Source organism: Muscardinus avellanarius (assembly GCF_963383645.1).
Source record: "Muscardinus avellanarius genome assembly, chromosome: 17".
In the NCBI taxonomy this organism is placed as follows: Eukaryota; Metazoa; Chordata; class Mammalia; order Rodentia; family Gliridae; genus Muscardinus; species Muscardinus avellanarius.
Genome location: NC_137803.1, coordinates 61,804,588 through 61,817,834, shown reverse-complemented (window position 1 = coordinate 61,817,834; position 13,247 = coordinate 61,804,588). Strand labels below are relative to the sequence as shown.

Below are 13,247 nucleotides of genomic sequence, written 5' to 3'. Positions count from 1 at the left end.
GCAAGCAGCATTCATGCATACAGGGATTTTTGTGTGCTCAATACAGCCAGATAACAACGGCTGTTAAATCTTGAGTGCTTTTCTTGTCTGTTGCTATCGCAACAAATGAAAGCAATTCGGGCTCTGTTTACTGATAATTTATAAGCAAGTGCGGCGAGGATAGAAGGAAGTGGAGGAGTTAATGTTTTTTCTGGAGTATACATAATACTTCAAGAGCTTGGCTCGTGCCTGGCTTTCTATTACCCGCTAAGCATGGAGCCAAAGGGCCACGTGCGGCGGTTGGACGGCTTACCCTTCCCACTTCCACCAGGTTGGTCACCATTATTATGCTGGCTGTGTTTTCATGCCACACCATCCTCCAGAAGTCGTAGATGGTCTCCTGCATGGGCCCTGCAGAGAAACACAACAGAGACTAGGTTTTTAATTGTTAAGTTTTCAACAGCAGAATTGCCGGGGCTTGCCAATACATCGGTTAGCAGCCACAGGCGGACCCCTGGCTTTCAGAGATGGACACAGCTCTCCGGCATATCTGCGGAAAGGCACCTTGCATCCCGGCACCTGCAGACACACGGAATCCTTCATCCGTGGCTCACTTCTCTCCTGTCGGCAAACCATATCTGCACTGGAGCTCATTTACCTCCTCTTAACCTGCGACCATGGAAGAAGGCGATTTCCTCATCATTTAGCTATTTATCTCCATAATACTCAAGAGTGAAATAAAAAAAAAAAAGGGTAACATTACTCTTTCTGCTAACAACTGGCAGATATCCCAGGAAGTGGTATATAGGAAAAACGGCCTTTTCTTGTTTCTAATATTTTTCTTATTCTCTGTTATCTGTCAAATTAATCCATTCTTTCCCGCCCGACTTTCTAAAGTGAGAGAGAAGCGAACAGTTTTAAGCAGCTAGCCTTCTCACTGAACATAAAGGCTCCTGGCAGAGCCCGGCCGGGTTTCAGCTTCCTTAGCTCTTGGGACATGAACATACGAAATCCCTTCCCTGTGGCCTGGTGGGGAACAGGATGCAGTAGGGGTATGCATTACAAAACTCCAGGGCCACTGGTACCGTCTGGTGTAGAAAGTTGAAGTTCGAGATTTCCTTTAATCCAGGTTTTTGAAAAATACCTCAATTCTACTTTATATCCATGCATTCTTTTTTTTTTTTTTTTGGTGGTACTGGGGTTCCTGGATGCCCTTCTACCTCCAGGCTACACTCCCAGACCTATTTTATATATATATTTTTGAAACAGGGTTTCTTACGCCAGCGCGGCTGGCTTCGAACCTGTGCGATCCTCCTGTCTCCGCTTCCCAAGCGCGGGGATTACAAGCGTGCGCCACCACGCCCGGCTATACCCATGCATTCTTGAAGGTACTAATGTATCAGGATAAGTCATTAGAAGACAAGTTGGAATGCAAGAAAATGGGAAAAATGCAACACCAAAGGCCTTGGGAGTCCCATGGCGTGTGGAGAACCATACAAGTATGCGGCACATTCAGAACTAGCGTCTCCTTGTACCCTAGTGTGTGTGTGTGTGTGTGTGTGTGTGTGTGTGTGTGTGTATACTTGTGTGTGTGTTCTGGGGATGGAACCAAGGGGCATTCTACCTCCGAACACATGCATTTTTCATGCTTTATTTTGAAACAGGGTCTCACTAAGTTGCAAAGGCCCTCACTAAGTAGCTGAGGGTGGCAGCGAACCGCAATCCTCCCGTCTCAGCCTCCAGATGCTGGGATTACAAGCGTGCGCCACCACACCCATCCTGTAGTATCTTGACATTACATGTTACTGGATTTGGAGCTCAATAGTGGAATTCAAGATCTGCTTCTCCTTTTACCTGGCTGTGTGACTGGGGGCACGTGGCTCAGCCGCTGTGAACCTCATGGTCTTCTTTATGTTACACACTTATTTCTGTAACACGTTCCAATATTATTTTCAGCAATAATTTTGTGCAATCTTAGAATAAATATGTGCACAGGTATTTCATAAACAGCAAAGTCATAGAAGGAAAACGAGGTACATTTAAAGATATGTATTAATGCCTGTGTAGAGTTCTGGGCACAGAACCACAGTGGCACACCCCAGGAGCCCTTTCAGTCACCCTCCCCATTCCTCTAGACCACTTGGCAATTGGCTCTTGTGTGGTCCTCCCCGTCCTCCCTGTCCAGCCGCCCCCTGTCCCTGGAGCAAGCCCTCCTCTCGCTCCTCCCTTGCTGCTGAGCACGTGCCCACCCTCCCACAGAGCTGACTCGGTTTTGCACATCTCTGTGTGTTCTGGTTTGGATCTGGACCGTCCACCCAGAGCTCAGGTGTTGAAAGCACAGTCCCAGTGCAGCAGTGCCCAGAGGTGGGGCTTTCAGGGAATGACGGACCCGAGGCTTCTGGCCTCCTGCGTGTATTGATCTGTTGACAGCTGGATGGACTCCTGGGAGGTGGGATCCAGCTAGAGGATGTAGGCTGCCCGGGCGTGTGCCCTGGAGGGGTCTGTTTTTCTCCCTAGCTCCTCTCGTTCTCTTTCTCCCTGTCTCCCGGCTGCCAGGAGGTGAGCGGCTTTCCTTTGCTGAGCCCTGCTGCCATGATGTTTCTGTCTTGGAGCCCGCTGGCCCTGGACTGCACCTCTGAACCTTGGGTCAAGATGCACCTCTCTTCCTCTAAGTTGCTCTTGTCAGGTACTTCTGTCACAGAGACCAAGAGCTGATGAAAGCGCTCTGTCTAAGCCTCTGGGGTGGGGCGGTGCAGGCCCTCTCCCACGGAGCCACCGGCCATGTCGCTTGTCCCCTTGCCGTGTGCCTGCCGCTCTCCTTGGGTCCCGCCTGAAGGTTTCAGCGATTTTAATCTAAGGCTACACGGGGACAAGTAAACATCGGGGCCCATCAATCAGCGCATTTTTAGCTTGCACAGAGCTCTGTTCACTGTGTGCTTAATGGCTTGTTACTTATTCACGAGAAGGAACCCGCACCGAGTCCAGCTTTGCGCAAACACATGGTCATCCAATGTGACCCCTGAGATAGAGGGTGGCCTTCCCTAGGGATGCAGGCTTGTGCCGTCTGCTCTGACACTTCCAGAAATAGTTCTGAGGACAGTGGCTATACAGGACAAGTCAGAGGTTCTGGTATCAATGACCGCAAGCATTTGCCGGAGAAAAGCCAGCTCTCCTCTGGGATTAGTGGGAGGCTTCCAGAGATAGTCTATGTGAGGAGCCCCGTTCTGTGCTTAAAAAGTGCGCCTCCCTTGGGCGACACCTGTAAGTACTTAGTTTAAGATCACCCTGGCAGGACACAGTTTCTCTTGGCTTATTGCTAGTATCTCTAAGGATTGCCTGGACCAAGCAGCAGCTCCATGAATAAATGAATAAATAAACAAATGAATGAATGATCGATTCTGTATGAGCTAAAGATAAACCATGTTACTATTAAAACATGATACCAATCATCTACGAAGTATTACAAAATACTCTGTAATGTTGGTATGATTTTCCTTCTCTGATTATCTACAGAAGCCCGAATAGACAGCACCTCACTCCTTTCCAGTTCACAGAAAGGGGAAGCCAGGCGTGGTGGCGCACACTTGTAATCCCAGCATTGGGGAGGCTGAGACAGGAGGATCACGGTTCGAGGACAGCCTCAGCTAGTACTTAGTGAGGCCCTCCACAACTCAGTGAGACTCTGTTTCAAAATAAAGAATAAAAAATAGATTTGGGGGTATAGGTCGGAGGTAGAATGCCCCTGGGTTCCATCCCCAGTACCGCACACAAAAGGGGCGCATCTTGTGTGGGGAGTCCTGCAGAATGTGTGCGACCATGGCTCCCTCTTCAGAGCTCTGTCTTAGGGCATGGACCCTGAGCTGCTTCCGTCTCCCTGGCGCTCAGCAGACCACCCTTCTAGGTGCCCAAGCCTCGACCGCCACACTCAGCTCGGTCAGTGACCCTGGGTAGCAGGCGTTCGACACAGGCTTCCCAGGCTTTGCTCTCTGGGGTAAGCATCGGCTCTCACCTCTGGCTACAGGTAGAAATGACTGCAGGGTTTTTAATAATTCTGTTGTCCTACCAGGCATGGAGGCACAGATCTGTAATCCCAGTACTTGGGAGGCTGAGGCAGGAGGACCACAGGTTCAAGGTCAGCCTCACCAACTTAGTGAGGCCATCAGTAATGTCGTGAGGACCTGCTTCAAAATAAAAATAAAGTAGGGTTGGGGGTGTAACTCAGAAGTAGAATGACCCTGGGTTCAATCCCCAGTAAACACACACACACACACACACACACACACACACACGCACACGCACACACAAATAATAATAATAATAAATTATATACAATTATATATAATATATAATACATTATACATTATATATTGCATATTATATGTATTATATATTATATACTATATATAATATATAATAATAATATATTATTATTATTATTATTATTATTATTATTATTATTATTCTGTCCTAATCTGGGAGCCTCTGATTTAATTGACCTGGGGTAGGGGATGGGTCTGGGTGTTTTCAAATCTTTTCTGGCCTCCAGAGTCAAGGGCTACTGCTCAAAGGCTACCCTCCAACCTCACTGTCACCGGTCTACTATGGAACTGTCACTGTGAAACGCCAAAGCTTGTTCACTTTGCTTCTATTGACTAGTCCATACCTGTGTACAAGTTGTGTGAATTAAGGAATTCCATTTCTCTCTGATTCAGAAAGAACTTCACTCAGAAGATGTCACCAAGAATATGGCTGTACCAGTTCAGCACTGGGGTTGGAGAACAGTTACGCTAGGGAGATTTTCTTAATACTTGAATAGCCAAGTTTGCATTATCTTTAAAATAAAGGGTATTTATAAGCATCAATGGTCACGGCCACTGGGCTGATAACATATACGTTGGCATTCATGATTTTCTTACCCACTGCTCTGAACTTGAAAAGATTAAGTAGAAAAATAAATTAGGTGAGGTTCTTTTCAAGTCTAAAATTAGGTAAAAGTCTCAAAAAGAAATAAAAGAATTTGGTGTTAAAACTTAAAAAAAGTCCCAAATCAAAGCTGGGCATGGTGGCATACATCTGTAATCCCAGTACTTGGGAGGCTAAGATAAGAGGAAGGGCAGGTTTGAGGCCAGCCTCAACAACTTGGTAAGGCCTCCCCCCAATTTAACAAGACTCTGTTTCAAAATAAAAAGGGCTGGGGGTGTAGCTCAAAGGCAGAAAGCCTTTGGGTACAATCCCCAGTCCTAACCCTCAAAAACCTGAACACAGAGTATTTATTTATTTATTTATTTATTTATTTATTTATTTATTTATTTATTTATACTGGAGATGGAACCCAGGGGCATTCTACCTCTGAGCTACACCTCCAGCCCTATTTTTCACCATTTTGAAACAGAGTCTCACTGAGATGCAAAGGGCCTAAGTAGCTGAGGCTGTCCATGAACTGCGATCCTCCTGTCTCAGCCTCCCAAATGCTGGGTTACATGCATGCGCCACCACGCCAGGCTCACAAAGATTGTTTTTAGTTGGTCCCAGAACAACAACAACAAAAAGTCTAAGCAGAGGGCGTGCCCCGGCTCACAATGCAGTTTTGCCTCGCTCTTCCCTGTCTCTGCCCTGCTTCGCTGTGTGGCACCAGTCTGTTAGCATCTGACGTGCGGCCCCTCTCTGGCCTGCTCGCATGGCAGGTGGACAGTAAAATTGCTCAGGGGTGGGGACTGGTGATTTGCAGCTGACAATTCGGGATGTTTTCCTGAAAGCTCATTCAGATACTGTTTTCATTCACGCTTTGGTCCGTTTGCAAGGGGGATAAAATGGAACAGGAAGGAACTCAAGTATAAGGTCTTCTTCTTCTTCTTCTTCTTCTTCTTCTTCTTCTTCTTCTTCTTCTTCTTCTCCTTCTCCTTCTCCTTCTCCTTCTCCTTCTTCTTCTTTTTTTTTTGCGGTACTGGGGATGGAACCCAGGGGCATTCTACCTCTGAGTTACACCCCTTGCCCTATTTTTATTCTTTATTTTGAAACAGGGTCTCAGTTGCAAAAGGCCTCACTAAGTAGTAGGCCTAGTATAAGATTTTTAATAGAAAATTCGTCAATCTCATTTTTCTTTTCATTTTAACCTATTTCAAATTATCTCCTGAAATTTGAATTAGTTATTATTCAGAGACAGCTATCAAAACCAGCTCAAGCTAGAGGGTAGTAGGGACACCAGAGGGACTCCAGATAATGGAGGGGAAACCTCAGGGAAGCCAGGGAGGAAGGGAAGAGAGGAAGAAGGCTGGGGTTCATTAACATTGTTAACCTGTAAGGGAGGGAGGGAAATGGGGAAATGCGGAGGGAGGGCACCACACACTTTGTGAATAGATGCCACTGTCAACATGATCCACAAATGATGTGAGACGATAGCACACCAATTAAAAAATAAAATAAAAATCTTAATTAAAAAACAAACAAAAAATTCCAGAAGGTATACTAACAGCCCAGGAAGGGGCAGAGTAGACGACTGGACTACCCCGAGAGCCACTCCATGTGATTTTAGCAGTTCTTGAGGGAGGCTGAGTGATGGGGACCATCCTGAGCCAACACCATGAGTCTACAGGTGTGTGCTGGGTGCCACGTTTCCCAGGCCTGGGGAGGACTGAGCTGTAGAGGACAGTAACACCGTGGGAGTGCCCTGACCCTCCATCCTTGTCCTCCACCTCCCGAAGCCACTGGGGGCTTCCTCCCAGAGAAAACCAGCAAGAAATGCCCAAGACATGAAAAACAAGGCGGCAGGTGAAGACGCTGACAACCTCCCTCTCTCAAGGCATGGGCAGGCAGTGTAGCATTTGGTTTCTAGTGTAGCATTTGATTTCTACGGTCTCTGGCTGGGTGGGAGACTGGAACAGCGGTGTCCGTGCGTTTACAGATGTTTGCACAATGGGCAGAAGCTTATTCCTGCCAGGTGTCCCTGTGGGACTCGAGCATTTGAGAGGCAAGGTCTACACATTCCAATAACATAAGGTCAGTAATACATTCCATTTCCTTCACAATAGACGGCACACGCAGACCTCTGCTGAGAAGGAGATATGCAGAGGGGCCAGTCACCTCTACCAAGCCTCAAAGGAACAAATAAAAAGGGCAGAAGGAATAGAATACAAGAGGAAAGAGAAAACAATAAAGAGAAGTCGTGGAGACACTCGAGGACACGCTGTACTGTGTAGGACGAGTTCTCAAGTTCATGGGAAGAGACATTAAAAATTAACATTTCAAACCTTGATTGATGACTTTTACCCCTTCTTTTCAACTTGAATTTCTGTACAGCATGTTTTCTGTGTTAACTAAAGCTGCTGAGATGCCAGCGTCCTTTAAAAGGTCACAGTGGCACACTGAAGGCGTTTTTTTTTTTTTTTAAGCAAAACACAAATACAAATTTCTACCCACTATCCATAATAGAATAACATTTTTTGAGAAATTTCTACTTCTCTGGTGCTTTTGAAGCACTCAGAATGTATTATCTTACAAAATTTAAAAATCGCCATCCTGTGGAATGTGTACAACCGTTACTTTTTTTACTGAAGGGAGCCTGAGGCATGGAGAAATCAAGTAAGTTGTGGAAGGTCACACAGTTATGAGCATGGGCACTGGGCTTTCAATCAGGTGTTCAACAGGATGATGGGGTGTGCGTCCTGCAGTCTGCCCGATCCCTACCCTATGGGAGGAAGACAGCTGGAAGGCATGCCACCTGAGCCAAAACAACCTCTTTATTCATTTTAATCTTTTATTTTACGACTGGGAATTGAACCCAGGGGCATTCTACCTCTGGGCTACACCCACAGATTTGTTTGTTTGTTTTATTGGCACTGGGGATGGATCCCAGGGGCTGGCTTGCTTTATTTATTTATTTATTTGTTTGTTTGTTTGTTTTATTTATTTTATTTATTTATTTTTCAGCACTGGGGATGGATCCCAAGTGGCTGGCTGGCTTTCTTTCTTTCTTTCTTTCTTTCTTTCTTTCTTTCTTTCTTTCTTTCTTTTTCTTTCTTTCTTGGCACTGGGGATAGAAATCAGGGGTATTCTACACCCCCAGCCCTATTTTTTATTCTTTATTTTGAAACAGGGTCTCACTGAGTTGCAGAGGGCCTCACCAAGTAGTAGTTGAGGCTGTCCGCGAATGCAAACTGTCATCCTCCTGTCTCAGCTTCCCAAATGCTCGGGCAATGAAAGTGTGCCACCATGCCCAGCTATTTTTTTCCCTCTTATGGTGGTAATGGGGATGGAACCCAGGGGCATTGTACCTCTAAGCTACACCCCTAGCCCTATGTTTTAGTCTTTTTATTTTTGAAACAGGGTCTCACTGAGTTGTGAAGAGCCTCACTAAGTAGCTGATGTTGTCCGCGAACTGCGATCCTTAGGTCTCCTCATCTCCACGATAGAGGAGTAAATAAGGTGACCTGAGGGGATGGGACGGAGAGGAGGGAAACTCTCTAAAGCACAGGACGTACTTAAACATATCAAAGTCAATCGCTAAGCCAAATGTGAGAGGGAGGGAAGAGGAGGAATGGGGCCGGAATTGGGTAAGGGCTAATTGGGTGATGTGTGCGTGTATGCCTCCACCATCTTGTACTCCATTAACATGTACTACAATGCACTGATAAAAACTTTAAAAAACAACAATACCAAAAAGCAGCAAAATCCACACACATCGCCCTTGTCTAGGCTTCGCAGGCTGAAGGCCCATTCCTCAGGCCACCTTCCCATCACCTAGGTCAAGGCCCCATGCCGGCACAGTGCTTGGCGTCACCTGCTGCTCACCAGTGTGACTTCAAAGCATGTCTCCCCGTTGGCCATGACCATGGCCTCGTGCCTCCCTTGGGGTGCATTCCTATGCCCCTCCCTGGCCCCAGTGGGGATGAATGGCGGCCATCTCAACCTGTGCAAGAGCAGCACTGGGATTCCGCTCCAGGGATAAGGCTAGGCAGGTAAGAGATGCGAAGGTGGACAGGGTAGATCAAGTCATGACACTCCAGACATTCCATCCTCTAAGCTAGAGACAAGGTGGGGACACAGGACCCTCCTATCAGGTGTACCTGAGGAAAGCCAAAGGCCTAAGGCACCGAAACCTCAAACTGAGATACAAGTAGCCTGAAGACACTGAAGGTTCTGAAATGGAGATACGCGTGGCCGTGGAGACACATGGATCTCCCCCCAGGTACGTGGCTGGCTTTTGAAGTATGGACTCCTCAGGGCTTAACATCTAGGTAGACTCTGCCAAAGCGCATCTCCCTGGGCAGGAGCCTCCCTGTGCAACGGCCTTTCTTGCATTTGACAAAATCTTATCTCAAATGTGACTAGGGCTGCCCGGGTATGAAAACCTACAGGTATTGCTGGGCGTAGTAGCGCACGCTTGTAATCCCCGCGCTTGGGGGGAGACAGGAAGATCGCGCTGATTCGGAGCCAGCCTTGCTGGCTTAAGAGGCCCTGTTTCCACATAAAAAGTAAAAAAAAAAAAAAAAAAAAATAGATCTGGGAGTGTAGCCTGTGGGAGTGTATCCTGGAGGTAGAAGGGCTTCCAGGAACCCCAGTACCACCAAAAAAAAAAAAAAGAAAAAAAAAGAAAAAAAAAAAAGAAAAAGAAAACCTACAGGTACGAAACAAAGGCACGGGCTACAATATGGATCCCAGGAAGACAGAACATTCCACTGCCCCTCATCTGACTATTTCTGTGAAGGGAAGGTTGATATTTTGGCTCCACTTGGGAGCCTCTGATTTCAGAAAGCCCAAAGCAACAGGGACTTGAATGTTCACGTTTTTTAAATGGAAGTGGAATATTTTGTGGGCACACCCCATTTTCTGGGATTAAACCCCACGTTTGGTTTGAATACAGATGGTTTCCCCGAAAAGCTCATGGGCTGGCAATGAAGACATGTTCAGAAATGGAGTAACTGGATCGTGAGGGTTCTGTCCTGGCCAGTGGATTCATAGTGATGGGTTCAGAGTTGAGTGGGCTTACTGGGTGCTAACTACAGGCAGGCTGAGGAGGTAGGTTGTGGGGCATGGGGGCTCGAATGAGAACTGTCCCTGCTCCATTTCTTCATCTCATCTCTCTCTGTCTCTGTCTCTCTCTGCTTCCTGGCTGCCGTGGCCTCTGCAGCTGTCCTCTCCACACTCTGTCACTGATGCCCTTACCTGACACCAGCCAACTACGGGCCGAATCTCTCAAGCTATGAGACCATATAAACCTTTCCTGCCGCAAGTCGTTTTTGTCAGAGTGATGGAAAGCCGACCAATACACCTAGGATCAAGGTCTCATGTGTGTAGTTAGGACACATCTAATACATATTCTAATTTATCAATCCTCATTTAATCTTGGGAAACACTTAACATCATCTGCCTCTGTGTACAAACACATGATAAAAGTGTTGGCTATGCATTTAAAGTGTTCACGGGGTAGATGATGTCTTCGAGGATACACAAGGAACATCCAGAGACCAGCACCGGTAAGTGATGGGTAAGTAGATCTGTGCCAAGTAAAGAGCGAAGGGCATGATACCTGCAAGGTGGTAGTGAAGTCTGGCGCCACGCTGCACCTTGGAGGACAAGTGTGACCTTTATGGGGAGGACTGAAGATGGAGGGAGGGGTGGCAGATCCTCTGGGTGGAGTGTCCAACTGGAGCAACTCGCTGTCAGCTGAGTGGGGAAGAGGACATATACGGGGGGACTTCTTGGGAGAAAATATAAACTCTCCATAAAATATGGGGATTCAGACTTTCAGAGCAGCAGAAGAAGGCAGCTATGAAAAAGCACAACCTAGAAAAGATCAGCTGCAATTACAGATTCGGGATCCAGACAAGTCAGAGGAAGAGAGTGGCCGGGCATCTTAGCAGACCCTAAGGCTCTGAAGAGGCGGTTTCAACAGGTGGGACCAGGCGTCAGCAGCCAAGGAAGAAGGGAAGACCTGAGGGGGACTGGGCACCGTGGCCAAGAGGAATGGAAGACAGAGCTCAGCTATCAAAAGGCTAGATGACCAGGGTTCCTGCTGGGCTCCCCCAGGTATCACAGACAGATGTAAGTGTCCAGAGGAGGAGGGATTCTTCTAATGAACAAACAGCTCCCAAGATACCGAGATGTAAACAGTTCACATTCAGCACTGAGCATGAATAGTAAAGCACAGTAAATATAAAGAGGCTGCATCATACTGAGGACAGAGAGGGAAACTTTAAAGGCATTCCATGATGGAGCCAGGCATGGCGACACACATCTACAATCCTAGTAGTTGGGAGGCTGAGACAGGAGGATCACAGGTTTGGAGCCAGTCTCAGCAGTATAACAAGACTCAGCCAGGGTGGGCCCTATGGCTCCTTAGAGTAAAGACGAGGTTCAGGTGGATTCCTGGCACAGGGCAGGCTGACTGGGGAGTGGCAGGGTGCTGGATGGGCTTGCATCTGAATCTGATGGGGAATGTTAGGGCTGGCCTTTGAGGACAGTTGTGTTTTGTAGTTGTATTTTTTCTGATTTTTGTTTGTTTGTTTGTTTGTTTTTACTTTTTTTTTTTTTGTACTGATGATTAAGCCCAGGGGTATTCTACCTCTGAACTACACTTCTGACCTTTTTTATTTTTTTATTTTGAAACAAGGTCTCCCTAAGTTGATGAGACTGATTGTGCACTTGCAATCGTCTTGTCTTAGCCCCTCAAATACTGGTATTACAGGCATGCACAAGGACACCTGACTTGGGGGACGATTTTGAAATCGAGTGTGGCTCCTGCTGCCTTGAGGGTTTTTCTGAAAGTAAAGAAGTCACAGGGTAGTGGCACACGCGTAAACCCACTGCTTGAGAGACAAAGATAGGAAGGTCACAGGTCAGAAGGCAGCCTCAGCAACTTAGTGACAGCCCATTTCAAAACAAAAAAAATAGGGTTGGGGTATAGCTTAGACATAGAATGCCCCTAGGTTCAATACCTAGATCAAAAAATATTAAGGGCTGTAGGACCAGGGAGACGTACACACAGACGATTACCCCACAGCTCGATTGCCCTGCACTGGGCACACCCGGCCTGCACCTTCTCAAGTGATCTGAGACAGGAGCCGCACTCCATCGTAAGGTAAGAAATGGGCCTATGAGCCTAGTGACTTTGCAGGGCCGCAAAGGACTAAGTGATGCAGGGGGGGCCCCAGCCAGGCCAGCCCGGCCCAGAAGGAGCTGAGCAAGTCAAGAGCAGGCCCTGGTCGCACACCTCCCTCCTATGCGGTGGCCGCTGAGGCCTGGGAGCTGAGGGAGGGAGTGTTTGGCGAGGTCACAGAGGGCAGTGGGAAGACAGAAGGAAGCGGGGTGGGGGCTGGGGTGGTACAGCCACAGAGAAGCCCCGCACCGACCTGGGCTGCACTCCATCAGAACCAGAGACAGCGGAGGTAGTGACGTGAAGGCAGAAAAAGATGAGCCTGAGATTTATGCATTAATTTTAAAGCTCTTGCTACATACATAAAAGTGGCCCTAAATTTTTGATCCATTATTGCTACTGTTGCTGCTGGCGATCATCTATAATAAGTATTATAAAGTCAGTTATTCAACAGTCGGAGGATTAAGCATCTCTTCAGTGGTTGCTAAGTTTTTATTGTAAAACTTTATGTGATTTTTCAGGGTGATACCGCCATAATACTCACATCCATAACTTCACATTTAGCACCTTTTCCTTTTTGCGGAAGGGAAATGTAAAAGGTAAGATCTGCCGCCGTGCTTTACGGACCGAAGCTCTCATGGTGACGGGGGAAACAGTTGGCTTCTGCATTAATAATCCTTATCATCACTCACCTGATGGATGCGTTTGCTCTCCCCTGAGGCTACTCATGTTAAAACTGTGGGGTTTTTGTGAATAATCTTTTGGTTTCAGTTGCAGAGAAAGAAATGCAAAACTGAGATGGCTGCGTACATGAGACGCGATCCGCTCGTATTCCTTAACTGTAAAGAATACCCCAAGAATACTGCCATTTTAACAAAACAAGGAAAACCACCTAATGAATGAGAAGCAAATACCAAGAATTGTTTTATGATGGGAAAACCTTGGGAATGTTTCATTTCACCTAATTCAAATGTAGAACCGGCAGCATGTTTAGGCAGCACCTTCTAACGATAGCTGTCAGGGGAAGCACTCTGTATGTTTGGAATTACAGGGTTAGGAATGTTCACCAGTCCATTGGAATTTTAATTAGTGATAGTTTAAAAAAAGTTATCACTGGAGCTATAATACAACACACCTTTTTAGCAGTCGTATCAAAAGAGGCGACTTGTATAATGAT

The 13,247-nt window shown here is 46.8% G+C and overlaps 1 protein-coding gene across 5 annotated transcripts in view; it reads right to left on the bottom strand.

Annotated features, from left to right (window-relative positions):
• The window catches only part of PTPRM (protein tyrosine phosphatase receptor type M), a gene marked incomplete at both ends in the record, with an annotated part of 778,612 nt that overhangs the window by 57,581 nt on the left and 707,784 nt on the right, over positions 1-13,247 (bottom strand). For all 5 annotated transcript variants that reach the window (XM_080714509.1, XM_080714510.1, XM_080714511.1 and 2 more), the window contains one exon: positions 293-390. In XM_080714509.1, the coding sequence (XP_080570635.1) occupies positions 293-390 (98 nt within the window). The remainder of the gene's footprint in view (positions 1-292; positions 391-13,247) is intronic.